Source organism: Chionomys nivalis, chromosome 22 (genome assembly GCF_950005125.1).
Source record: "Chionomys nivalis chromosome 22, mChiNiv1.1, whole genome shotgun sequence".
Taxonomy (NCBI): Eukaryota; Metazoa; Chordata; class Mammalia; order Rodentia; family Cricetidae; genus Chionomys; species Chionomys nivalis.
The window spans coordinates 7,951,911-7,979,894 of record NC_080107.1 but is presented as its reverse complement, the minus strand read 5'-3'; the positions used below and the strand labels follow the sequence as shown (position 1 = coordinate 7,979,894).

The 27,984-nt window shown below is 47.2% G+C and overlaps 1 protein-coding gene across 3 annotated transcripts; it reads right to left on the bottom strand.

Moving 5' to 3' along the window:
• Window positions 1–91: 91 nt before the first annotated feature.
• Window positions 92–27,968, bottom strand: Nfe2l2 (NFE2 like bZIP transcription factor 2). Of its 3 annotated transcripts, XM_057755761.1 has the most exons (6): window positions 27,772–27,968; window positions 14,513–14,595; window positions 4,111–4,377; window positions 3,050–3,139; window positions 2,190–2,375; window positions 92–1,872 (listed from the first exon to the last, which is right to left on the bottom strand). In XM_057755761.1, exons 3-6 carry the CDS (start codon window positions 4,372–4,374, stop codon window positions 649–651), a joined length of 1,764 nt encoding a protein of 587 aa, XP_057611744.1. In that variant the 5' UTR covers window positions 4,375–4,377; window positions 14,513–14,595; window positions 27,772–27,968; the 3' UTR covers window positions 92–648. The 3 variants fall into 3 exon arrangements, with proteins under 3 accessions (XP_057611744.1, XP_057611742.1, XP_057611743.1); XM_057755759.1 differs by lacking the exon at window positions 14,513–14,595; XM_057755760.1 differs by lacking the exon at window positions 14,513–14,595 and having other exon boundaries at window positions 93–1,872; window positions 2,190–2,354.
• Window positions 27,969–27,984: the final 16 nt, after the last annotated feature.

Here is a 27,984-nt window from a genome sequence, read left to right as displayed (position 1 = left end):
TCCCTATGCAGCCCTGGCTGACCTGAGTTCAGAGATCCTCCTGCCTTTACCTCCTGACTGCTGAGAATAAGAGACGTCTACTATCATGCTGGTTATAAAATGCTTCCGAATTTTCAAAAACCATGTAAAATAACCAAAATGTGGCAAGTGAATTATTCTTCTACGGAAAATACTGTTGTGGATAAACTCAAGCAATCCAGAGTAATTTAAGTCATGATATTCTTTTATTAGTGCTAGCTCCTTTAATTTTTGTCAGAGCTAAATATAAAAATGTCATTCTTTTTGTTCATACAGTATATAAAAAAGTATAGTGGTTTGGTTAGTTTTTCAATAATTTGCTTTTAGCCAGATGTCATATAAATCTATGAATGTAACAAATAGGAACAGTATAAATAAGTTTTGTAGTATTTACACTTACACAGAAACTAGCCCAAATGGTGCCCGAAGAAATTAACTCCAGAGTTAAAATGAAACTGATTCAACATCGAGGCTTTAATGCTTTATAAAGTTTCCTATTTTCTACACTAGCCGTGGCTAGAATTCTGCATAGTTACTTATAAAGTGTTTCTGCATTTCACATCACAGTAGGAAGTTCTAGCAGTACAAAACAAACACTAGCTCAGAACAAAAGGCTCCATCTTCCCGAACCTAGTTTTTTTTAGTATCTGGCTTCTTGCTTTTGGGAACCAGGAACACATTGCCGTCTCTGGTCTGCTGCAGGGAGTATTCACTAGGAGAGTAAGGGTTTCCAGCCTCATCACGTAACATGCTGAAGACTTCAAGATACAAGGTGCTGAGCTGCCTCTTCAGGAGATGGAGGTTTCTGTCGTTTTCTCCCTTTTCTCTGAGTAGCTTTTCTCGCTCATCTTTTAGGTGGCCTAGGTCTTGCTCCAGTTCTACAATGTTCTCCAGTTTCCTTTTCCTACAGTTCTGAGCGGCGACTTTATTCTTACCTCGCCTGCGTATATCTCGGATCAGTGCAAGCTGAGCTTCATTGAATTGCTCCTTGGACATCATTTCATTGAAGTCATCAACAGGGAGGTTAATGATTTTTTCAACAGGGAATGGGATATGGAGAGCTTTTGCCCTAAGCTCATCTCTCGTGAGATGAGCCTCCAAGCGGCTTGAATGTTTGTCTTTTGTGAACGGGACTTTCTGATGCCCAGGACTCACAGGCCTTTCTTTTGCTGTTGTACTCTCACAGTGCGGATCATGCACAGGAACACTGTGCCCTTGAGCTGGTGACAGAGGCTGCACCGGATCCCCAGAAGAATGTGTTGGCTGTGCTTTGGGAGCATTCTGTTTGACACTTCCAGGGGCGCTGTCTAGCTCTTCCATCTCAGAGTCACTGAGCCCAGGCGGTGGGTCTCCGTAAATGGAAGACTCCACAGAGTGCTCTGGGGATGCTCGGCTGGGGCTAGTGTTCAGGGAGATGCCAGAGTCCGAGTCATTGAATTCGGCTGTGCTCTCAGAATGCTTCTGGTTGAAAGCTTTACAGAGTGACAGGTCACAGCCATCAACAGGCCGGCTTAGAAGTTCAGAGAGTGACTGACTGATGGCGGCAGAGGAAGGCATGCTGCTACCGCCACCGGGCTCTGCTACAAAAGCAGAATAAAACTCATCACCAAAATCTGTGTTTAATGTGGGATTTGAATCTAAGGAGTTGAGCTGGCTGGCATCTTCTGTGGAGAGAATACTGCTGAAAGAATCTTCAAAACCGTGAAGGAAATGGGGACTGCAGCTGCCCACTTCTTTCTGCAGCGGGGAGGTGGAGGGGTAGAAACGGTAATTGCTGTCAATTTCTGTCAGGTTGTCTTCTGCGCTGGGAACAGTGGAGGTCTCAACCAACAGCTTGTTTTCAGTATTAAGACACTAGAAAAGAAGTTGATACTGTATGACTCGAGGCTAGGAATTGTTTAGATCAGTTCTCTGCCCTCATTCCCAAGGAGTTCTTTTCAATAATTCCAAGAATTCTCATTTTCAATAGATAGGCAAGGTTGTCAAAACTCTAAATTAGCTTTCAACTTGGAAGCTATCCTGAAATATTCAGCCTGCTTAACTAAAAATTCTATGGTTAAGCGAGCCCGGGAAGCTCTCGTGAGTAATTTAAACACAGCCCAGTTTCTCCCTGTAAGCAGGTGACGTAAATAATGGATAACCAGGATGACAGGGCCGCGGAGTTCGCTCACCTGCAACTCGGGAATGGAAAGAAGCTCCTGCCAAACTTGCTCCATGTCCTGCTGCATGCTGTCTAGATTCATAGCTGGCTCCAGGGAGCTGCTGAGTGACTGAGCCTGATCCAGACTGCTGAAGACTGGGCTTTCCACGTGGCTGGGGATCTCCAGGGCGAGTGACTGAAATGTAGGTGAAGAAACCTAAGATTGACAAGGTGTTTACATGAACGAGAGCACAGGCACGCGGAGCACACGGCAGCAGCAGGGTCTGCGGCTCAGCTCTCCGATTTCCAATCATTGTTTCTATCAAACAAAATACTTCTTCCTTCCCAAATGACTGCACATTTATAATTTACTCAGTTGTTACCCATGTATTTAAGGGTACACTTCAAAATGGACAAAAATAATCATTAGGACTTAATTTCTGTCTACAATAGCAAAGCCAACGGAAGCACTGGCTATAGTCCTTAATCTATATCCATCTCCTTTGGGAAATTATTCAGATTCTTTTTTTTCTAGCTATACAAATAAAACTGACTTGGTTCAGGTCTTTTTTTTTTGGTTTTTCGGGACAGGGTTTCTCTGTGGTTTTGGAGCTTGTCCTGGAACTAGCTCTTGTAGACCAGGCTGGTCTCGAACTCACAGAGATTCGCCTGCCTCTGCCTCCCAAGTGCTGGGATTAAAGGCGTGCACCACCCCTAGCTCAGGTCTTATTTTTAAACGTTGTATAGATACCTGTATGGTTTCCCTGACAAAGAACTTCTTTGATCAAATTTTTCCTTCTAAAATTTTCTTCTATTCTCATAATTGGGGGACACATTAAAGGGTCTACTACCAGATAAGAGAGTTTTGCTGTTAAGTAAATATTTTTATACCTCATGGTCATCTACAAATGGGAATGTCTCTGCCAAAAGCTGCATGCAGTCTTCAAAGTACAGGGCATCTTGTTTGGGAATGTGGGCCACCTGGATAAAAAGGGAAAGATACAAAAGAACTTAATAAAAGTTCTACTGCTGAGCCTAAGAGTTGTGACCGGCATCAAGTTGTTCATAAAACAATGATATTTATAAACTAATGATACTTCAGAAATCAGTTTGTTGCACAAGTTCAAACCAGATCACTTGGGTCAAACCTTAGTGCCCCTCCCCCACCAATAAAGAGAGCTGGAGGACTGAACACAGGGCCTCGTGCTAGGCAATAACCTCCCCTAATTCCCTGAGTGATCTGGGTAAATGATTTAAGCCTTTTGGCTTTAGTTGTCTACTGGTATATAACACAGTACTTAACACAGTAAGTTAAATCAATTACTCATACAGCTAGGGCCATGCCTGCCCTAACACTGTGAGCCATGGCTACCAACACTACTACTGCTGCTCCCAACAGGGTTCTCTGGAATTCACAATCTATGCTCACTGGGATCTGTCTTCATCATCACAAGGATCCCCTAAGAGGAGCACAAGTACTGAGCTCATCCAGAAGCTAAGCTTGGGAGCCTGACCAGTCAAAAAACACATGGTACCCTGATTGCTCTTAGGGCTGAAGAGGGAGGGGGACTTGATTGGGGGAGGGGGAGGGAAATGGGAGGCGGTGGCTGAGGCAGAAATCTTTTTTTTTTTTTTTTTTGGTTTTTCGAGACAGGGTTTCTCTGTGGTTTTGGAGCCTGTCCTGGAACTAGCTCTTGTAGACCAGGCTGGAGTCGAACTCACAGAGATCCACCTGCCCCTGCCTCCCAAGTGCTGGGATTAAAGGCGTGCGCCACCACCGCCCGGCCAGAAATCTTTAATAAATAAATTAATTAAAAAAAATAAATGCTGTCAAAGCTGACAGTGAAGATTAAAAAAAAAACACATGGTAGACAGCTGGCAACTCAAATCCGGGTGGTCCACTCTGAGCTCTCCTTAGATTGTGCCATACTCTCCCTCGGAATGACGTGTACCTGGGAATAGCTGGCGGGTCCACTGCCGTCTGGTGAGATGTGCTGGGCTGACTGAATTGGAAGGAATTCTCCTGTCTCTTCATCCAGCTGTAGCTGAGCGAAAAAGGCCTTCTCCTGTTCCTTCTGGAGTTGCTCCTGTCTCTCCTTTTCGAGTTTTTTCTGTTTTTCCAGCTCATAGTCCTTCTGTCGCTGACTGAAGTCAAACACTTCTCGGCTTACCCCAAGATCTATGTCTTGCTTCCAAAGGATGTCAATCAAATCCATGTCCTGAGTTTAAGAAAGAAAAGGAAGGAGACACCATGGTCAAGACGGTCCACAAAGGGGAGAATACAAACTCGCTCTGAATCAGAGGCAGATGGAGTGATCTAGAAGAGTGCTAATAATTCCACTCACTACAAGTAACAGGATCTGTCTACAGCCAGCCATTCTAATCACAATTTGAATCATTAATGACTAAGTAACAATAAAGACAGACAAGTTATGCATATTTCACATTAGTGTGTTTTTTAAAATCTCATATCGATTGAGAATTGAAATTACAGCAAATACCCTGAGTCACTCATGTTTGAGGCAGGGTTTGGCTTTAACTCGTTCAGCAAATACCCAGTTTACAGAGAAACAGATTTGCTATTGAGCTTTAGTCTCTAAGTCATGAACAAATTAGTAAAGCGAACCGGCTACTACCTATAAAAGTACCAAGGTAATATATGCTAAGTACACCACACCACTGACCCAGGCCCTCACACCTAAAACACTCTTCAAAACAAGCACTGCTCTGGAGAGACTGAAGACATCACATAAGACATGGGGAGATCTTACAGAGGCCAAGCTTTCATTTTAATCAGCATCATTATTCTGAGATCATGTGTAGCCCAGGCAGTCCTCCACTCACAACGTGCTAGGATTAAGGTATGGGTCACTATGCTTGACACTGGAGCCATCTCTCCAACCCCAAAACAGTTTTTATCATATATAACTATAACTATAGTTTTTGAAAAAGTCTAAAAAGCTTTTTAGAAAGCTGAAGTCCGTTTCTATATCACCTATACTGAGAACATCCAAACGGGGCTGGAGAGATGGCATATCAGTTGAGTACCAGCTACTCTTCCAGAAGACTCACGTTCAATTCCCAGCGTCTACACGTCTACACGTGACTCACTAACTCCAGTCCAAGGCCTCTGTGGTTGCTTGGATGCCCGTGGTGTATACAAGCGCAAGCCAGGGCTGATCCTGCTTAGCAGAAACAGAGTGGCCCTGGTCAGAGTGCTATGGTCAGAGACCTGAACGCAGACATTCTGATCAGAACACAGCAGCAGCAACAGTGAGCGAGGCTCTTCTTGGGCCTGTGTTTTGCTGTTTTAGATTTCCAAACAAGTTTAAGAAGAAAAATGTCTGAAATTTGACTTTTTTTCCCTCCTAAGACAATGTTTCATAATGAGCCCAAGATGGTCTGGGGCAATCTTCCTGCCCCAGCTTCCCAAAATGTGTGCCATGATAACCTGGCTCCAGATACTGGCTTCTGTAGGAAGCATTCAAAGGAGAACTGGAAGACAGCGTTATGCAGAACTTTGTTCGCCACGGCCTGAGTGCTGCTCTCTGTAATGACCAAATAAGCACCAAGCATTTCCTGTAAGGAACCCTGTGACTGGCGCGTGACTTCCACCACAAAGACCCATCCCTGACCCACCGTTCTGTGGAGCTTGAACATCATCTAAGAGGAAATACGAGGGTGGCGAGGGTGGTGCCCACAACAAGCAAGAACAAGACAGCAGGGGAGGGGAGGGGAGGGGAGAGGAGGGAAGGGAAGGGAAGTGCCCAAGGAGAACTAAAACTGCTCAGAGCCAGGGCTTTGAGGGGCAGCCAGGGCCTGACCCCACCTTGTTGGGCCCCCAGGAGGGAAGGCCACACAAACAGTCTGGGGAGGAAATCAAAAGCAGGGAAGGGTCGCACAGCGGTCCAGCAGGTATTTCCTTAGATAGCCCACGGGTAAAGCAAGTCCAGGGGCGAGCCTTGTGACACGGGGCGAACGCTGCCCGCCACCTATTGTTTCAAGATTTTGTTCTCATAGATTCCTGAGTGTGTTCCAAATTCTGCCACAGACTTGGCTTATACAATAGACAGCAAAAAACAAAATGTTGGATAATTCGTGTTAAATCCCCATCTGGTTCAACAGAAAGTTATATTCAAATGTGTGCTAATCATTTGCCATCTGGGTAATCCATCACAGGTTCATGGAATTCTTCAGTTGGACAAAAAATTCATGCCATTTTGAAATAAACATCTCTGTACATGAATAGAGATTTTGAACACTGGAGCCATACTGTGTTTCGAGCCAATTTTAGTTCTTTGAACAAACATCTATCATGTTTAGATGATTTTAAGAGAGAAAAAAATTAAGCAAAGATGATCTCATTCTAAATTAAAGTTATTCACTAAACTGCGGGGGCTGGAGAGATGGCTCAGTGGTTAAGAGCACTGGCTGCTCTTCTAGAGGTCCTGAGTTCAATTCCCAGCCACCACATGGTGGCTCACACCCACCTGTAATGAGATCTGGCACCCTCATCTGGTGTGAAGGTGACCATGCAGGCAAAACACTGTATATATAATAAATAAATCTTTTTAAAAAATTTAAATTAACCCATTTCACTAAACTGTGACTTTGGTATATTATTGAAAAATTTTAAATCTTATCTTAAAATAAAGTTTGTGTTATTTTATGGTAAATCTGGTTTAGCTTTGTTCCCTCCCATAGACAATGCCCAAATGCTCTGGAATAAAGTCAGACAGAAAACATGACTCATTTCTACAGTCTGAAAAGCAACCAGATGAGAGTTATCAGAGACAACATAAATATTTACCCATTTTCTTCTCGAAGGCTCCTCCTGCCCCACATGGCATCGCATGGTAGACAAAACAATGCCAATTGTTTTTCAACAAAACTTCCAGCAGTGGCAGAAGAGACCAAGCGTTCACAGCAATAGGCCCCACACCCGAGCATATTTGGTTTTAGTGGATTAATTTTCTAATTCTTAATTGTGAAATAGATAATTAAAATATACAGAATAGTTAACAGTACAGAATTGATGGGGGAGGGTCACCTTTCTATCTGTTGTTTTATTGGTTAATCAATAAAGAAAACTGCTTGGCCTCTGATAGGCTGGTAAGCCAGCTCGTGGTGCTACACAGAATATTAGAAATGGGTTAGATCAATATGTAAGAGCTAGCCAATAAGAGGCTGGAACTAATGGGCCAGGCAGTGTTTAAAAGAATACAGTTTCCATGTAATTATTTCAGGTATAAAGCTAGCCGCGCAGGCGGCTGGGTGCCAGGAACTTAGCCCGCCGCTCTTATCACTACACAGAATAGTATGAGGTCAAAGAGGGCCTTACTGCTATCTAAACCAAGCACAGATATTGCTAAGTTTATGATGGTAACCACAACAACATTAGAAAGAACTTGGTGAAGCCCCTCATATGTACCTGGCAGACTCTCAACACTCAGCACTAACCCAAGTTTTCCTTCTACAGAAACCTTCTTCCCTCAATACTAGAGATTCTAACCACATAAAAATCCCCCAAGTCCCACCAAGAACGAATGACTCCACAAGGTTCCACAAAGCCTAGCTCCCGGATGTGCTGTTTCCTAGGCTGTGACCAACCTCCCCTGTTTAGGCTAGGAAGTGGTCTGCTTCCTCAGGCTAGCAGGTCACCGTGTGCAGACACTTTCTCGGGCTGCTTCCTGTTCTCAAACAAGCTTCTTAGCAGTGACTCACTTGGTCTAAGAAATATGATCCAGTCAGCTTACTGGAACTCTCACCCATTACGCTGTCCGCTGCCTGCAACACATGATGCAAGACAAGGCAAAACTGGAAAGTGAAGGCAGCCAGAACACAGCTTTCTTCAGAGGCCCGTTTGTAACGTGGTCAAAATGAAACCACAGGGGACATTTAGTTCGTTTCCAAACAGTGGGTAACCCCACTTGCTGTGGGACCCGCACAGCTCTGTCATACTGGGCTCTCACACAGTGGGGCTGCTCTGGAGCAGAGCAGGGCAGGGTGTGGCAGGCAGTCTTCAGGGTGATTCCAGGGAAAGCGCTCTATGAAGACTCTACAGTTACTCTTAGAACGGCATGCACAGCTCACGGTCAAAAGAACCTTCAGGAGCGCTGGTTCAGTCTTCCTGGCCTGCTTCACCTCACCCAGTGAAATCGAGCTCGGTATAGTCTAGTCAGGCAGCCTGGGGCCTGATGTCTCCACCCCTGACCTCTCTGACAGTCAGCTCTTGGAGCTGAGGCTTCAGAGAAACATCTGGTGCTTCGGGCTTTCCTTTATCTTCTTTTTGGGTCCCCAAACTAAATTGTTTAGTTTAACTTTCAAGGTCACTTTCAGATCTAGCCACTTAACAAATAGCTAAAAATAGCAACAATCAAGACAGCCCACCCAGGCTTGAGGGGCGGGTCAGAACGAAATGTAGTCAGAGACCCTGGAACCTTGAGATCTGGCTGTGGAGATGGCAGTGGTGCTGAGGGATTTCAGATATTAATATAGTATACTGAATTGTATTTAGACTACAGCACTCAGAAAACTATTTATAACGACTTGCAGGCACCTTTAGGGTAGTTTCCAAAAGGTCTGCTAACTTTTTTTTCAATTATGAACTGTTTTGAGTGTAATTTGTTTTGTTTTTTTGAGAAAGGGTTTTTCTCTGTGTAGTCCTGGCTATCCTGGAACTCACTCTGTAGACAGGCTGGCCTCAAACTCAGAGATCCTCCTGCTTCTGCCTCCCGAGTGCTGGGAGTAAGGGTCTGTGCCACCACTACCCAGCAAGTATGAACTGTTATTTGACTCTGTAAGGAACAGCTCACCAATTTGCATACCGTCTCTCTCCGAGGGCATGCAACCTCTGTGTCAGTCCAATTTTCCTTCATGTGCTATGAAGACAGCAAGAGCAAGCAGTATTTCTTGAAGTCATAGGCGCTAGTGGCTAGAATTCTTGTCAAAACGTGGTCATGTTCATAAATGTGGTGAAGACCAGCAAGCTTAGTGTCCAGTCTAAGTGTAGTGTTCATCTGTGTATCCATCGGACACACACACAGGCCACAGCAGAGGGGCCGGGGACACAGAGATAAAGAGGCAGTCTCTGCCGAGTTCTGAGACACGAAGAGCAGCATGACGGAACCTCAGGCAGCACAGAAGTGTCACCAAAGTCACAGAGACACAGCAGAGGCAGTAACTGTCATCAAGCAGAGCAGGCATGACCAGGAACACCAGGAACATAGACGTGGGGTAAGTCTGGGTTACCAAGGCCCAGCTCAAGGGAGTCTCTGAAAGCAACAGGTGTCAGGCAGGGTTGAGCACACCAGCAATCACAGTACTCGGGAGGCTGGAGCAAGGTCATGAGTTCAAGGTTAGCCTGAGCCAGCAAGAGAAAACAAGAAAGCTATCCAAGGCAGTAAGAACATACAAAAGTCATCACAGCTCCAACCTTGTGTTCTCGGGCTCCCTGCTTGACAGTGGTGATGTTTTCCCTTGTTCTCAACTGTGTGCATTCCCTAAACCCACAACAGAGGCTCCAATTCTCTAGCCCAGGGAAAATTCTCATCCCAAGACTTCCTCCTTTCCTGTGGACTTTTCGGTACATGTGACTCAGATCACATGGGAACAACTATTTATGCCACACGGTCACGGAACGCTACCATGGAAAGGGCTGCCAGAATCACCTAGATCGTTCCTCTCATTTGCAAAGTGGGTGAGATAACTTGATTAGGGGCAGAGGGCAAAACATTTAAAACTACCCCACCTACATCTCTAATTATCCCTTCCAAGCCGGCAGAGAAGAGATAGACCTCTAGTTCACCGTCCCTTCTCAATGAGCTTCAATTTGTTTTTTTTTTTTTTTTTCTTCAAGAGAGGGTTGGTTTCTTTAGCTGTCCTGGAACTCAATCAGTAGCCCAGGCTGGCCTGGAACTCAGGGACCCACCTATCTCTTTCTCTGGAGTGCTGGGATAAAAGGCGTGAGTCACCATAACCAGCACAGTTGCGTGCTGTAAGAAAAACCTTTTTATGCGTTTCTGTGTGTGGATGCATGTGCTAAGTATGTGAGTAGAGGCCAGAGGAGGGTGTACTCCCTGAATCTGGAGTTCATATTTTTCTGGCCAGGCTAACAGCCAGCGAGCTCTGGCAATCTTCCCCAAGACACAGGGGTTATAGGGATGCCTGAGACCGTGCCCATTTGTTATGTGAGTGCCGGATTTGTTATGTGAGTGCCGGACTCCAGACTCGGGTCCTCGCAGCCATTGCACACCAATCACTCTCAACCACCGCGCCGGCTCTCCAGCCCTGGGCTCACTGTTTACAGGAGTGTTTCCCCTATGAGGGAGGAGCCCGGACACTGTCATCTCCATTTCTTAGTGAGCACACTGAAGCTTTGGGGGAGAGCTCTCTCTTAACTCACATTTCCAGCAACCAACAGAACTAGGACTCCAACCATGAACTCTGATTCCAAGGGTGAAGGGAGGGGACAGTGTATTCTCCATAGGCTCCAGCACCTTGGTAACTCAATAGTCACACCAAAGCAAGCAAAAAAATGTAGGAGGGGCTGGAAAGATGGCTCAGCAGTTAGGTTAAGAGCACAGGCTTCCAGAGGACCCAAGTTCAATTCCCAGCACCCACATGACAGCTCACAACTGTCTGTAACTCCTGGGGATCTGACACCTTCACACCAATGCACACAGAATAAACTAAGAAAATGAAAGAAAACTCAACAACTGTTGTGCATGTCTCTGGAAGCAGACACTGCTAACACTGTTGCCAGGTGAACTAGCACACCCCTGGCCATCCTGAACTCAAGGATGCAGAGACAGAAAGAAGTATTGCTGTAAACCAGAGGACGGCCGGGCTATACAGCAAAAACCAGCCCAGACTAAACAGGGCAACATCAAAACCAAAACATAAATTAAAAAAAAAAAAGAAAAAAAGAAAAAAAAAGCCTGCTGTGCGGGACTGACGTGTAAAATCTTGTTATCAGAAAGCCAGCGGGCATCTGACCAGGTAGGGTCTCCATGGAGGCCTGCCTTCCCCACCAGTGTTGTGAACAGCAAGTGGTTCTTCCAAGGCTATACCACTTCTTGGCCCAGCAGGAGCCTTGCAGCCCTCAGTCCCAGCCACTGCCGTCAACCACTAGAGCAACCTGACCTTGAACCAACTGCCTGAAACTAGTGCGGACCCAAAAAGGCCCAAATCGGGCAGTGCAGACCAAGTACTCAGACAAAGTTGACTGCTAGGGCCACAGCTTCCCAGGATCGGGGAGCAGGCAACAGCCTTGCCCTCCTTGAGGAAGACAGCTCTGGGCACTGGCCCTGACATTCGTGTGTTTGAAGGCCACAGCCTTCATCTGCATCTTATGTAATTCCCGTGTCCTCTCTGTGTGAGTAGGAAAACACAGGGAAGAGGAAGCGCTCAAGACAGTGCCCACACGGGTTGTGCCTGCAGCTCCAGCCGCCCTTCTCTGCACCTGGGGCATCTCCACCTGAGGGCTTAGATCAGCGAGGTCAAGGCAGGCCTGGGCAATCAGAACAAAGTCCTTCCTCTTCCCCACCTCCTCAAAAAGCAAGTCAAACTCTAATCTGCCCTTAGGTTTGTTCAGCGGAGCTGCAGATTCCTCTTCAAGCTGGCCTTACAAACAGTGCCATAAACCAGGCCTACCCAAGCACACAAAGCCAAACTCTTTGTCTTTCCCCTTAAAGACTAAAGCTGGTTAAAAATCACGACTTTGAGTCAGGCATGGTGGTGTTCCTGACTTGAAGCCTTTAATCCCAGCTCTCAGGAGGCAGAGGCAGACAGATTTCTGAGTTGGAGGCCAGCCTGGTCTGCAAAGCAAGTTCCAGAGTAACCAGCGATACTCAGAGAAACCATGTCTCAAAAAAAAAACAAAAACAAAACCAAAAAACGTCTCTGGCTGCCTTTGTGACTTAAGTTAGAATAGGAAAACCAGGATGGAATTTTCCAATGTGGATGAGCAAAGTTTATTGTCACCTCATGCAGTGTTACCTCTATTGTCACCTACACTGCCCAAGAAAGACACACCATCCTTTCACTGGAGGGTGAGAGTGGGGGGTGGGGGATGGGGACAGAGCAGGGGGGAGGGCGGCATTCTTTACCACCTGCAATGCTGTGCTAGAGAACCATTTTCAGTTTGTAACAGGAAGACAGGAACCTCTCTGGTCGACTGCGTTGCCGAGTCACGGTGAAGATGAACAGGTGGGCCGGTTGTGGTGGCGCACGCCGGTAGGATTTGCTGAAGGAGGCAGAGGCAGGAGGATCACGAGTTCGAGGCCAGCCTGGGCTACACATTTTGCCAGGCGGTGGTGGCGCACGCCTTTAATCCCAGCACTTGGGAGGCAGAGGCAGGCGGATCTCTGTGAGTTCGAGACCAGCCAGGTCTACAAGAGCTAGTTCCAGGACAGGCTCCAAAACCACAGAGAAACCCTGTCTCGAAAAACCAAAACCAAAAAAAAAAAAAAAGAAGATGAACAGGTGGGTTCCAGGCCCTACCTAGTACTGGGCATCAGCCTTGGCTTCTGCACCTATCTAAGACTGGGGTTGGGTGGGAAGATTCCTAAACGCATTCCTCTAAGTGTTTCTGATTTTATGATGTCCAAAATATAACTAATTGTTTTTGAAAATTAACTTTTAATGTGAAATATACATTAATTTTAAGTACCTACAGTATACACTAACACAACTCTAAAGGAAATACAATGTGAGTAATTTGTCATGGTATTCTGTGCAGCTTAGACACAATAACAAAACCAACACAGTAGCCGGGCGGTGGTGGCGCACGCCTTTAATCCCAGCACTTGGGAGGCAGAGGCAGGCGGATCTCTGTGAGTTCGAGACCAGCCTGGTCTACAGAGCTAGTTCCAGGACAGGCTCCAAAACCACAGAGAAACCCTGTCTCGAAAAAACCAAAAAAAAAAAAAAAAAAAAAAAAAAAAAAAAAAAACCAACACAGTAAATTCAATTTGAACGATGTATTTAATCCGATTTGTTCAAATATTATTTAACATGTAACAAAAATTACTGTGATATTAGAAGTGACAAATACATGCAAGCACATGACAATCACTCTCACCCAGAAGACAGCACGAAAGGGTAGTCTTACCGAAACACCAAAGGCATGCCTACAAGCCCCATTCCTGAGCTACAGAGTACCGCAAAAGCACTAAGGCAATCTACAGAAAAGCAGTTCCTGCTCTTTATAGATTATGCTGGCCTGGCACCTGGAAGGATGCACTCAGACAGTATCCTGGCCAGCCCAGGGTCCTATGGTTGTTACATCCCTAGTAGTCTGAGAGCAGGTGCAAAAGGTCCCTTTAAGAGACAAGCCCCGCCCATTCCCGCTCCAGTTCCACTGTTCTTCCGAATAGGCAAGCAGGTCTCTGGCAGGGAGTGGGTGCCAGCCTGTGCCCAGAGGCAAGTCTCGTCCCTTCCCTTCCCCCGTTTCTCAATGAACTCTCTACTGAAGCTCTGTATTTGGCTCTCACCAGCCATCAAGGTCCCTCTCGAGCAGAATCATAGCGGTAAATGTCAAGTTCATTAAAATGAAAACTCCAGCTTCTCAGTTTCACTCACCACACCTCAAGCGTGCAAAGTGGCTAGGGACTGCAGCGGCCTCCACTAGGGGCCTTGCATTCCTTAGGAGTGCTCTGTCTAAGCAGATCCTTCGGGTGGCTAATGACTTCCTGAGGCTACAAGTGTGGCCGGCAGTCCTTCCAAACACTCTAGGTATCTGTTAGCAATTATCTCAAAAGCCAGTGTGAATCGGAATCACAGAGGGCTCTCAATGACTAACGTGATGGACTCCTACTCTCTGTTCCAAATAAAGACATAAATTAAACCTGAGCTTGGAAATTATATTTCAGATGTGTACGTTTGAAAATGCATCATGGTACTCATCACTGTTGCTGATTGCTACGAAGCAATTTGGGTCTCTTAAAAAGGATTATTAGGGGATGGAGAGATGGTTAATCTAATGGTTAAGAGCACTCGCTGCTCTTCCAGATAAGCCAGGAACGGCTCACCAGCATCTGTAACTCCATTCTCAGGGAATCTGTGCTCTTTTCTTGACTCTGAAACCATGAGCATGTGGTGCAGACACACACAGGTAAAACATTCATATGCAGAAAAATAAATGCAAAAGAGGAGTTTAAAGTATCTTAGTTTCACTTTCTTAAAATGAATGTAGAAATCCTCTCCTTAATGTCAATCTTTTAATTAAACCCACTATATAGTTGTGTGAGACACTAACCACACGGAAAGTGGAAGGTTACAACTGTGGACAGTCTAAGTCTGGGTAAAGCAGCCATTACATTGCAACAACAACAGCCACCACTGGCCACATACTTTCTGCGTGCTCAAAACTTGTACCGCCTCGTCGGGATGCACAGCACAGCAATCCACCAAGCGGGCAGTATGTCATCGTCATTCTGGAGTGAGGAAATGGAAGCACAAAGAGCTTTAGTACTTTTGCCAGCAAACATCGAACACAGCGACAGTGAGCTCCAGAGCAGGCAGGGGATCTTGCGGAGCGCGCTCCCACCCGCTCTAGCACACAGGCTTCAATTTCCCAGCGCCCCTCCCTGGAGAGGCTGCTTGGACAAAGGACAGCACACCATAGCTTGGAAGAACTGAGCAGCTTTGCCATATTAGCCGTGTAGGTGACAGTGTCCACCCACCTACCCCCACAGGGGGCTCTAATACAGCAGAAAGCCAAGACAATGCTAGCCCTCACAGAATGATCTTTTATATGAAAAAAGCATGTAAATCATCTTTAACATGTAAAGGAGAAGGCCAGGGTGTGGCAGCGACTCTATTAATAAGTCTATCCCCTGTAGCAAACGTCAGCGACCCAGAAAGCGAGCGAAAAATAGAAGGTGAGGCCGTAACTTGTTGATGGCAACAGAGTGGCCACCAAACGCCTTGCAGCTGGCCATCTCTCTCAGATCCCAGGAGATTTTCTTTTTCTCCACTGCTCTGCTGACTTTAAAGGCCAAAGTTATTTTGGAAGAGATATTACAAAACAATACTTTAAGCCTTTGGGTGGGGATGAGGGGAGGACAAGGAGGTGGTCGGCTCCACCTGCGCTGGGACTCAGACTTCCTCCAAAGGCGCGGCTGCTCTCCAGACTTCTCTATCCAGCTACACGGACAGGACAGACAGGACACCAGGTTCCTAGGCCAGAACCCCTGAGTAAGAAACTGTGCAAGTGAAGAGACAGGCCTGGGAGGCGATCCTTATTAACCCATTTAACGAGAAGGGATCCAGCAACAGGTTGGAGGGTCCCCAGGGAGCCTGGGCAGTACGTGGCCTTTGTTGGGCTCAAAAGTCCTCTTCAGGGGTTGGCTTTCATTCCCAGGAGACTGGTTTCCAACCAGGCTCCATATAAAAAGGTCGAAGGAGGCAGGAAAAGAGGACATTTATGGCCAAGAATACAACAGAGCCAGGAAGCCTGGGCTCTGCTGCAGCTGCTGATGGAGGAGGGATTTGTTTTCCAAGGGGCCAATGGAACCCTCACACGGCTACACATCCCAAAGCTCCCGAGACACATGACAACGGCGATAACAGCAGCCACCACCTGCTGATCATCTGTGTGCCAGCGCCTACACTGAGTTATTTTACGGATACAACGTCACAGACATGATCCACAGTGAAGCCCACAATGAGTCAGTCTCGCCTTTAATCTCAGCACTAAGGAGGCAGAGGCAGGTAGATCTGACTTCGAGGCTAGCCTGGTCTACAGAGAGAGTTCCGGAACAGCCAGGGTTACACAGAAAAACCCTGTCTTGGGAAGGAAAAAAAAATATCTTTTCTGGGGAGGAGCAAGGGTAGGAGTTGAGACGGGGTCTCATGTAGCTGAGCCTGGATTCAAGCCTACTGTGTAGCTCAGCCTAGCCCTGAATTCTTGGTCTTCCACATGCTGGATATGCAGGCATGTTGTAGTGATGAGGCGAGCGAGCAGGCCTGCTTTTTGTCCTGCTTGGCTCCTGCATGGTTAGCTTTTTTTTTTTTTTTTTTTGGTTTTTCGAGACAGGGTTTCTCTGTGGCTTTGGAGCCTGTCCTGGAACTAGCTCTTGTAGACCAGGCTGGTCTCGAACTCACAGAGATTCACCTGCCTCTGCCTCCCAAGTGCTGGGATTAAAGGCGTGCACCACCACCGCCCGGCCTGCATGGTTAGCTTTACACCCGAAATAACAACACACAAATTGTATTCTTTTAAACACTGCTTGGCTCATTAGCTCTAGCCTCTTACTGGCTAACTCTCACATCTTGATTAACCATTTCTAATAATCTGTGTAGCACCACGAGGTGGTGGCTTACCAGGAAAGATTCAGCATGTCTGACCTGGCGGCTGGCTCCATGGCATCTGACCAACTATGCTTTCTTTCTCCCAGCATTCTGTTCTGTCTACTCCACCTATCTAAATCCTGCCCTATCAAAAAGCCAAGGCAGTTTCTTTATTAACCAATGAGAGTAACACATAGACAGATGACCCTCCTTCATCAGCATGTGCCACCATCTCTGGTTTTAAATGTTTTCAAACTGAAAAAGTGCAATGTAGCTACAATTACAGATCCTTAGCACACGGCTGTCAAACAGACCAAGCCATTAGAAGGGCATTCATACCCACTGTACAGCACAGGTCTCTCACCATCTCCCATCTCCAGCCTGCCCATAAAAGCTTCCTTGACCACAGCCAACCCAGACCCTCTGTCCTTTCTAAAACCTCCCAAGGCTGCCAGGGCTCTGTGATTCAGGTGCAGAACAGCACAGGAGAACTGGAGCCCCACCCCCACCCCATGTTAACCTTCTCAGCAGGCACAGGAGCCACTCGAATCCAGCTCATGCTGCTGTTCCCCGCTTTACTAAGGGGCCTCTAAACCCAAAACATGAAATCTACAGGCTAGAAAATCTAAACACCTGAGAAAATGCTACCACCTTTAGATACCCTAAGCACCACAGGCAGAAGTGACATTTTCTTCTGTGGTGGGGACATGGCCTTGTCATTTGTACTGAGCACCAAGCTCCTAGACAGCAGTTAGAGATACTTCTTCCTTGTGTTTATTGAGCAACTACTGCCAAGCACAAGATTGTAGACCCAGCAGAACAGACACCACTAATGAAATCACACTAATCACCCTATAAAACACACCCTGTAATTCAGCAGTACAAGAGCCAAAGGTCAGAGGAACTAGAAAGAGCAATTTCAGAAACTCTCATCCCTGAAGGGCAATTGCTGCACTATCTTGAGAGATTAAAGCAAATCTTTATTCTGTGCAAGTCTGGATGCAGACCTCATGAATATTTGCTCAATGAGTAACTATACATTATTTAATCTCAGGAAAAAAAAAACATTTTCATTGTAAACCATGAGGTCTAAAGTCACAGTTCAAATGACCAAACACATTTTTCATATCATTTGTGACCAAATGCCAGTTACAGAAAAATTAGCTCCATTCCTACAGCAATACTTGAACATTTTCAGTACAAGAAGTACTGTGTCTGAAGAGTATTGCCCTACACCCTTTCAGCACACACCTTTCAAGGTAAGACAATTATCTCTGGGAGGAGCAGGGTCGGCTTCTAGGGACAGAGCCTCAGGCCTTGTGCGTGCTAGGTACTCTGCTATTCCCAGACTAGATTTCCAGCCTTAAGACGAGTTTCTAAAGGAGGACAAATGTGAAAGCATCCTGAAACGTCCACTAAAAGAATTCCGTGATCTGGAAGCTGGGCACCAGCTGCAGCCTTGGAATCTCGGCGTTCAGGAGGTAGAGGCTCGATGACGTGAGCTTAAGACCATCCTGGACTAGCAGCATTCAAGCCAAAGTCTGCCACCACGAGTCTGTCCAAAAAGCAAAAGCCAGACATTTGCAATCCAGGAAGCAGAGAAAATAATTAACCAACTCGGTGTGTTTTCTTCAAGGACACTAGCTCTTTCCCTCGAGAGGGTCAGGAAGGGTGCGTGTGGGCCCACAGACCACTGGGCTAGTCTCCCGGCATCACTGGGAATGTGGTGTCGCTGTTAACTTGGCACGGCAGCCTATCCAGACATTTATACCTTTCCCCACTCTCACCTCAGGACTCAGACTTCTTCAGGTGAGACAAGCACGGGGGAAAATAACGCGGCAGCGTTTCTAGCTCTTTCTCCTCACACACTCAACAAGAACCGCGTTAACTCATCTTTTAGGACCAACCGCCTTCTTGCAGCTACAGGCCCCGGTGTCAATGGTCCTACAAGCACTGCCCCGGGTGGGAAAGGATCTGGGCCAGCCACTCCTCTTCAGTCAGGAAGATGTGCCTGGTCACTGCAGCCACCTTTCGTCTCTCCCCTTTGCCTCCATTCCTTGAGAATAAAAGGCACAAGCAGCTCGCTCTCTGAGGAGGTGATGGGTTTCCCTACAAACAAGACAGCAAGTGTCCACCAACGTTGTGCAGCCAGGAGTCTAAGAACAGGAGGCAGAGGATGGGGCCTTCTGGTAGCTGCTGTACTGTGGGTCTTTTCTCCACGGAGAAGCTGGGCACAGGAGCACACTGCCCCATTGGCAGAACTCTCTAGCATTCTGTAAAGAAACCTTCGTTCTCTGGAGCTAACAAGAAAAAACACTTTCACCTCTAGAGACGGACAGAACGAAGGACTGAAGCAGTAACGTCCAGGAGCCAGAAGGCAGGGACTGGGGACACGTGAATTCCCTGTTCTGCCACATGCACGCAGTGTGGTCCTGGGAAGAAGCTTAACCACTCCGGATAGCTTCTGTCAACTGTAACAGATATCTACATAGACTTATTAACACTGTCTGCGGACATGTGTCTGCGGACATGTGCGTGTGTTCATGGTGTGTGTGCAGGTGAAGAACAGCTTTGCGAAGGTTCTCCACCTTTACGTGGGTTCTGGCGACTGAACTTATGACGTCAGGCTCACACAGCAAGCCCATATTTTCCCACTGAGCCATCTCGCCAGCTTCTATGTAGATTTTTGTTAAGAACAAGGACCAGGGCCGGGTGATGGTGGCGCACGCCTTTAATCCCAGCACTCGGGAGGCAGAGGCAGGCAGATCTCTGTGAGTTCGAGACCAGCTTGGTCTACATGAGCTAATTCCAGGACAGGCTCCAAAGCCACAGAGAAACCCTGTCTCGAAAAACCAAAAAAAAAAAAAAGAACAAGGACCAGAACTAGGGTCTGGCAGTAGCAGGATTTCAACAAATACGAGTTTGCTCCCAACCCGGGAAACTGCCAGTGCGCAGTGCAGCTGGCCCTCGGACTGCAGAGCCAAGCAACCCTCAACTGAAAGAAGGTTCACCTGCCTGCATGCGTGCTCTATTACCCCCTAACAATTTAACTTTACAAGGAGGATCTGAGCATCTGAGGGGTTCAGTGCCCACAGGTTCTGGAAGTACACACCCCGAGACACTGAGGGGCACCAGTGATGGGCTGTCTTCACAGGGAGAGGGTGAGCTGCTAACAGAACTCTAAGAGTGTCTCCTCTCTCTCTCTCTACTACCGCCTTTTGCAGGGCACAGCCGACACCTCACAGCCACAGCCTTATCATGTGAACTTTGACCAACTGAAGCACAGAAGACACAGACCGGACTTGAGCTCGGGACTTCCGGCTGACTGGGAAAGCCAATGTTCTACCTGGAGGAGCCATTTTGACCCACATCTCTGGAGACAGAGGACTGTACTTGTCAAGGTCAATGAGGAGAGTGTTGAGGTGTCCAGTACCCTCCCCCCACATTCCAGGAGTGGCCCGTGGATTAGTCAGAACCAATTGCTTCAAGCCAGGTAGAGATTTTCTAGCGACACAGAAGACAGTCCACAGACACCTACTCTTAGCTTGGGAACCACTAGGAACAGGGGAGTGGTGGCAAGTCCATCCTCCCCATTCCCCCTCCAGCAGCACAAAGTAAGGCAGACTTTAAGGGTGTCTTTTAATGTATCTCACGGTTTCATTGAGAACTGCCAGCAGCAAAAGCAGAAACTTCAAAACTTGGCAGTTTTTCCTACTGCAGATAAAAAATGGTGCATTTATTTTGGGCGCTTTACCAAGACTTTATTGGTTTAACAACAAAATCTCATGATTCTCCAGCATTCTCTACTCGCAGAAACAAGATTCCCTGGCTTGTCAGGCCAGGTGAGCTCATACCACCGCAGGGAGCTGAAGGTGGGCTACAGTATGAGATCCTGTCTCAAGAAAACCAACCAATTCGGGGCTCCAGTATGGCAGAACGAACCAACAGAGTCCCAATTCCCGGTCACCCGTAGGAAACACAGCCGCAGAGTAATCCCATCGGGCGGACACAACTCTGCAAGGCTCTGCCGCGGCAGGCACCAACGGCAACCACTTCCCCTCCAACCTAATGTCCTGGGCTGGGCAGAGGTGAGGTTCTGCATCCATGTGCAACACTCCAGATTCCCAGAAAACATCAGAAAGAGCATTAGATCTGACAAAGGAAATTCCAACTCGCCTTTTCAACAGGCCAGTTGGTTAGCCACACAATCCAGCCCCAACATTCATGTCCTGTCTCTCAAATATGGGAGGTACTAACCCTCCCCAAGGAGAGTTTTCAAGTCTTTTAGGGACAAATATAAAAATAAGATACCATTTTTCAAAATCTTAAAGCAATCGGGGTCGAACTTTCACCAGCTTCCTGACAGGTGACTAAACACACCCCAGCAAGCAGTTGTGGGAATGGCTGGGGTGGAGCCCAACCAGCTCTGGCTGGCAGCACTGAGCAGAAGCAGCGAGGGCACAGAGTGTATAGGCCAGCTGCAAAGGGCACACCCAGTATACCCCACCCCACCCCTCATGCTCCCACAAGCAAAGGCGGCATCTAGTTCCAAATGTGCGAATCAGGAAATGGCTCAGCAATATAAGTACTGATCACTGTGGTAAGGATTATATAGTTGCTAGAAGAGTCAGGCACAGTCGAAAAACGAGAGCTGTTAAAAGCTGGCCTGGGGATTCCAGAGTTTTCTTTGGAGAAAGAAAACAAAGGCCAGGAATGAAGTGTGCAGGAATCCAAGTCAACACCCACCCCAGCGTGAGCATTCCATTCTCCTCCTGTGTTTGGAGACAGGGTTCTCTGCAGGCCAAGCCATCCCCAATGCCAGCAATCCTCCCTGGAAAGCTGGAATTGTAGGAATGACCACCACACTCCTGGCTCTCACTGCCTTTTAAAAATTACGTGCCTGTCGGTGCGTGTGCAGTGTGTGTGCTCGCGCGTGCATGTGATATATGCTAATTTATGCAGGTGCCGGGGGGGGGGGGGGGGGGAGGTCAGAGCCTTAGGTCCTCAGCTGGAGCCGGAGTTATAGGCAGTTGTAAGCCACCTGACATGGGTGCTGTAAACTGAATTCAGATCCTCCTAGAGAGCAGCAAGTACTCTTAATTCCTAGCCCCCTCACAGCCATTTAAATATGCCATTCCTCAAAGATCTTATTGCAGGATCTCCACACTCCTAAAAACCTCATGGAAAAGTCCTACTGGTTCTTTTGGGAAAGCCTGTCGATAACAAGGGCATCATGCAAATCTTCACAGGGTATTAAAGAACTCAAGCCATATTTATTGCACTTCAAACATTCTCCAGGTAACTTGAGACACGGGCTACAGTCAAACACAAGAACTTTTCACAAAGAAAGCAGCGCTCTAACCAGCTCTTCTAAATCACTGCACGCAAGGTACGCGCAGTGTGCACCAGGCACTGAGCTAGGTCCCTAAGGTACTAGCTCGCAATCTTCGCTGCAACTGGAACCCAGTGGGATGCCTTTATAGGTAGCACGACCGCCTAAAGCCACCCCTAGAGACTTTGACTGAATAAAGAAAACATCAATACTGTTAGGTGAGTCTAACAAACGACAAAGTTTGGAAGTACAAAAAGGAGAAATAACTCAAATGTTTCACAATTTGAAATGTGCTATGCCCACACAATGGAATAGTATTCGGCAAAAAAAAAAAAAAACGGATGGAGACACAGGATACATGGTCTAACAAGGCGAAGCTTCAAAACATCATGCCAAGCTAGTCATAGAATGTTTCATTTCTTTGAAATGTCTAGCATGGACAAATCTAGAAGGAAAAAATAACTGAGTGGTTATCAGGGGTTTGGGGAACTGGAGGAAAATAAATAGGAAGTGGCTACTAGTGGGCCTGGGACTCCTTCTAGGAGTGGTAAAATTAACTACAGATGATCACATAACTGTAAGCACCCGGACTACTGAATGGGCTTTAAACGGGTGAGCTGTGTGGTGGGCGGATTCTATTTCACTTGAAGCGATCCTTCAGAAGACAGCTGTTCCTGGAGTGTGACGATGTGAGCATCAGCAGGTCATCCTAGAGGCCTGGGGAGGAAGGACAGGTGCTCACACCTGCACAGGCCCTGGCTCTGTCTCCACACTGCAGCAGTCTGGGTAAAAAAACACTTACTCTCTGGCACGAAGGACTTTCATGGCTGGGGAGGTGAGCTCAGGGGTAGAGTTTGTGCCTAGCATGTGCAAGGACCTGGGACTGATCCCCAACACCCCAACCACCCACTGTCAGGTCAGAGAATTCTGACGCAAGGTTTTGTGACATCACTGTTCACACATTAGAAAAATGACAGATTAGCATTGTACTGCTTCCCGCCCACGCATTTATCAAAATTAATTTTTACATATAATTTATTTAACTTTATTTTTTTTATTTTTTTTTTGGTTTTTCGAGACAGGGTTTCTCTGTGGTTTTGGAGCCTGTCCTGGAACTAGCTCTTGTAGACCAAGCTGGTCTCGAACTCACAAAGATCCGCCTGCCTCTGCCTCCCGAGTGCTGGGATTAAAGGCGTGCGCCACCACTGCCCAGCAAATGAAATGGGTTTTTTGTTTTTTTTGAATTTTCGAGACAGGGTTTCTCTGTAGCTTTTTGGTTCCTGTCCTGGAACTAGCTCTTGTAGACCAGGCTGGCCTCGAACTCACAGAGATCCGCCTGCCTCTGCCTCCCAAGCGCTGGGATTAAAGGCATGCGCCATTATTTAACTTTATTTTATGTGTATTGGTATGAAGGCATTAGATCCCTTGTAACTGAAGTAACACATAGTTGTGAACTGCCATGAGGGTGCCGGGAATTGAACTCAGGTCCTCTGGAGGAGCAGCCAAACCGCTGAGCCGTCTCTCCAGCTCCTCAAAATTCCTAATATTAGCCGGGCGATGGTGGTGCACGCCTTTAATACCAGCACTTGGGAGGCAGAGGCAGGCGGATCTCTTTGAGTTCGAGACCAGCCTGGTCTACAGAGCTAGTTCCAGGACAGGCTCCAAAACCACAGAGAAACCCTGTCTCGAAAAACCAAAAAAAAAAAACCAAAAAAAACAAAAAACAAACAAACAAAAAAACACACACAAAAACCCCACATCTTTGCTTTCCTGTCTATAACATATACTATTGCCAACTGTCCAAGTCTTGGCTTGGAACCTTAAAGCCCTTTCTGTTAAATGTTGTTGGCACTTACAGCAATGAAATTTCAGTACCTTCCGGAGATCACATTGTCAAAATAGAAACTCTTCGGCACATCACAGTAAGATGGTCTCTTCTACAGTCACGGATGGAGTGAGGCAGGGTAACCACTAACTACCTCTAGAAGCCACCTCCACCCCAGGTTCAGCACATGCTGAAGTGGGTGACCCAAGAGTTCAAGTAGCTAGACTCACATACACAAAATTCAGGTAAATCACAAAACCCTGAAGGTCCAGAAGCATATTCAATACAAACAAATCAGACAATAACTCCTAACAGGATTTAACAATAAAGGCAAGGAAATAAAGTACTAACCTCCAAATGTACTAGTTTCAATGTACTAGTAGCCAGACAGACTTGAGCTCTTAGTGCCAAGTTGCCAAGACAGGGGTTTCGTGTTCAGTTTGACCTAACAGGTTTCTGCTGTTTTCAACTCCTTGCCCCCCAATCCCAAATCCAGTTTCCATCAAGCTAGTTTAACCCTGTTGGTCACACTGTACAACACACCCTAAGTAGTAAATGTAACTGTGTCCACCACTCCAAAATAAACACGGGAGACCGTATCAAAAACAAGGCAGAGGGCCAGGCGGTGGTGGCGCACGCCTTTAATCCCAGCACTTGGGAGGCAGAGGCAGGTGAATCTCTGTGAGTTCGAGACCAGCCTGGTCTACAAGAGCTAGTTCCAGGACAGGCTCCAAAACCACAGAGAAGCCCTGTCTCGAAAAAAAACAAAAAAAAACCAAAAAAACAAAAAAACAAAACAAAAAAAAAAAGCAAAAAAAAAAAACAAGGCAGAGGCAAAGATACAGGCAGCTAAAAGATTTAATTAATAAAAAGGGAAAATGGCCATTGGAAAATGGGAAGCAGACTCTCAGACACTGCTTTAAAAATGATAATTACAGAAAAAAGCATCCTGCCTCTCCAAATGAAAGCTGCCCATCGCCTGCTTCGGTGCCTCCCTGGGCAGGACCACAGGCACCATTGCTGGTTTCCTCACTTGCTGCCATTACAAGGATGTCCTCCCTCTCACAGGGTGGTTATCAGCCTCCTTGGTAAGAGGGGAAGGTGCAGACATTAGCCTTTATCATCCCAGCCTCTCCTCCCTGGGTTTGTTTGTTTGGTTTTGAAATCTACCCACTTAAAAGGGAAGCTTCGTGGCCCTGCTTCAAGTTCCATTTGGTCCAGTTTGGAAGTGGAAATTCAGAGACCTAGGTAGGAGTCAGGCTAAGTTTGGATTGTATCTTCAACACGAAACAGTTGGAGGCGGCGTCCTGGCCTCTCTGTGTGCCTCTCTCCCGACGCGAAAACTAAAGATAAAAAGTGTGCCCCATGGGGTTACTGAGAAATGAGATATCCAAGAATTCCCATACTTCTTGGCTTACAAAGGAGTGTCCACTCACCTATTACCTACATCTAAATTTCAAATTGTCCCTGCATCCTCAAGCCAACCCTAGTTCAAGGAAAAATTAAGAAGGATGGATTTATGAAAATCTTCTTTTAGATACACTCAATCACAAAGAAGGATAAAAAAAGCATGAGATAAAACCAGACTCGCTGAACATAGCGGACAATGAGGGCTGCTGAGAAGTCAAGGCACTGGGTTTTGATCCTACTGCACGTACTGGCTTTGTGGGATCCTAGGCAGTTTGGATGCTCACCTTACTAGACCTGGAAGGAGGTGGGAGATCCTTGGACTTCCCACAGGGCAGGGAACCCTGTCTGCTCTTCCGGCTGACGAGGGAGGGGGGAGTTAGTTGGGGGAGGGGGAGGGAAATGGGAGGTGGTGGCGGGGAGGAGGCAGAAATCTTTAATAAATAAATAAATAATAAAAAATAAAAATAAAATAAAAAAAAACAACAAATATTAGGAAAAAGCAGATATCTAGCTTTCAACTCCCCTGGTAATCCTAAAAAACGAGGGCTGTTCCCTCAGGGTTGTTTTTAAGGACCCAAGTCAATACAAATGGAATTTCAAAATGGCCCTAGTTACCTTTACAGCAGAAAGACTGATGTAGTCTTGCGTTTATCAACCTACTTTCGGTTTTTGTAGTGTCTCAGAGATGTTCCACGTACCTAAAAAGTCAAGTTGCTCTTGCTTAGCGTTCACTCTGGGGGACAGGCCTGTCCACTTTCTCTTTGTGTTTGACTTAAAATTAATCTAATCTGTCTCATTCAATATCGACTTCATCTCTGGTCTTCAAAAGTATTTTCTCTTTCCCAGACACCACTGGACGAGTAATGGATGGTTTTCCCCCGGAGATGAGGAATCATTGCGCACAGTTAGAAACCATATCCTCTATGACTACACAACCACCTGCTCAGATCTGCAAGGCAATTCAAATCCCTCTGGACTACCAAACAATGATTTTAAGATAAATTATAATCCTTAATTTTTTTTTCAAAGTCTTCAAACATTTAAGGTCTGGAAATAACAAGAAAGGTTGCTGTTGGCAAATGAGAACTCACGTGAAAGAGAAAGTGCTGCGTCTGCCATTTCTGTACATGAAATGTGATGCTATGCGCTACACAGAAAAGAGGAGAAAACTTTAAGACGAAGATGGTTTGCGCCGTGAATCCCGTGCCAGACAAGCACTCCTTCTGATTACTAATGAAGAACAGAACATCAGAAAGTACAGTTTACTCGTTCATCCTAATGAAAACCAGGCAAGAACCCCAATCATTTCTGGAGGAAAGTTCAAGGGAGGGAATAGAATTAAAACATTGTCAGTAACCAAACGCTTACACCAGGGCCTTTAGGGTCAGCCTAAGATTTTATATTTAAGCTAACTTATTGTTTGCCAAGTTACACATTCCTTTCAGCTAAATGTTTTCTTTTTCTAAAAATCCAATTACGACACAATTTTTGGCAACATAAGCTTTTACTTCTTTAAAAAGTGCCTGAAGTATGACCAGTAACTGGTTTTCACTTACATAACAATCTTCAAAACTTATCAACAAAGTGTTATGAAACGCAAGCGTCCCATCCTCTCTGTCTTCATAAAAGTACGCAACATGCTAAGAAATTAAGGGGGCAAAAATCTCAAACAGCAAGGGAAAACATACTAAGACACAAGAGAGGGGTAATAGCTAAAAGCAAAACTTCGTCAACAGTATAAAAAGCAACAAATTTTAACCTACAACTCTTCCTCTTGACGGCAAGGAACAGTATATCCTGCCTTACACATTTTGGGATTGCAATTCTGTAAGCTCTATCCAAAGACAAAGCCGCCCAGGGGAAAATAACAATTGCGCAACAGATCAACAGCTCCAACTTGTCCCTTGGCCCCAGAGAGGCGAGGTTTGCACGCTATAAAGCAGGAAAGGGCCAATCGAGGGCCTCTATGACTGCCAACCGGCCGTTGTCACCCACCCGGAGGCCACCGCCACGCATGCAAGCAGCGTGGGGCCCCGCGAGTCACGGCGCACAGAACACGCAGCCCCCGTGCGGCCGACTCGGGTCCTCTGAGCCCGCCCAGGTCCACACGTCCTCGCCTGACGTAAGGCCAACCCCGGATTCCCGGGTCGAGGAAAGCGCGCGGAGCCCTGCCTGCCGGCCGCCCGTCGGGGCGCCTGAGCACGAGGGCCACCCGGTGACTTTCTCTCTTCCGCCCCCGAAGGACTGCCCTATTCTAGATCAAGCCGGACTGGCGAGACCCTACAGACGACCAGCTCTCGGGCCGAAAAAGCCACAGACGGCAAAGTGGGCTAGGCCACCGCGCTGGAGGTCGCGGACGGGAACGGGCTCCGGGGCGGTCGCCCGAGGAGACCTCAGCTCCCCCGAGCGCGGCCCCGTGACTAGGCACATTTTTACCGGCACCGACTCTGGGAAACCACGCAGGCCCGGAAAGGGCCGGGCGGCGCCGGCTAAGACAGCCAGGGTCCACCCCCTCCCGCCGCCTCTGAGCATCCGACCCAGCGAGGTGGTTGTCGTCCCCGGCCCCACGGCGCCCTTGGGGACCTCCGACTCGGTCCCTACTCTTGTCGCTGTCCCAACATCCCCCGTTGCCTTCCCGGCCCAGCCGTCGCAGTCCGGGTTCAGACTGTCCCTCGCTCCGGAGGATCCCTCCCCTCGAGCTCCTGCCCGCTCCCTAGGCACAGCCGAGAGGCCCGAGGGCCGGAGCAGCACCTGCTGGGACTGTAGTCCTGGCGGCGGCAACTCCAAGTCCATCATGCTGAGAGCGGACGCTGCACTGGGGATCCCCGACGGCGAAGTTACGCTGGCTGCCGAGGTGCGGCGTCGGCGGCAACTCCACAGAGTTACCGGGATCCAGCAGACAGCAAGCTCGCTAGAGTGTCCGGCCAGTCTCGGTCCGCTCCGCCCCCCGCCCCCTTGGGGCGG

Coding starts and splice junctions, on each gene's coding strand:
- Nfe2l2 (XM_057755759.1), bottom strand. CDS start 27,816: ATGATGGACTTGGAGTTGCCGCCGCCAGGACTACAGTCCCAGCAG. Junction 4,378..27,771: donor CAGGACTACAGTCCCAGCAG/GTGCTGCTCCGG, acceptor TCTTAAACTCAG/GACATGGATTTGATTGACAT. Junction 2,376..3,049: donor CATTTGTAGATGACCATGAG/GTATAAAAATAT, acceptor TGTCAATCTTAG/GTTTCTTCACCTACATTTCA.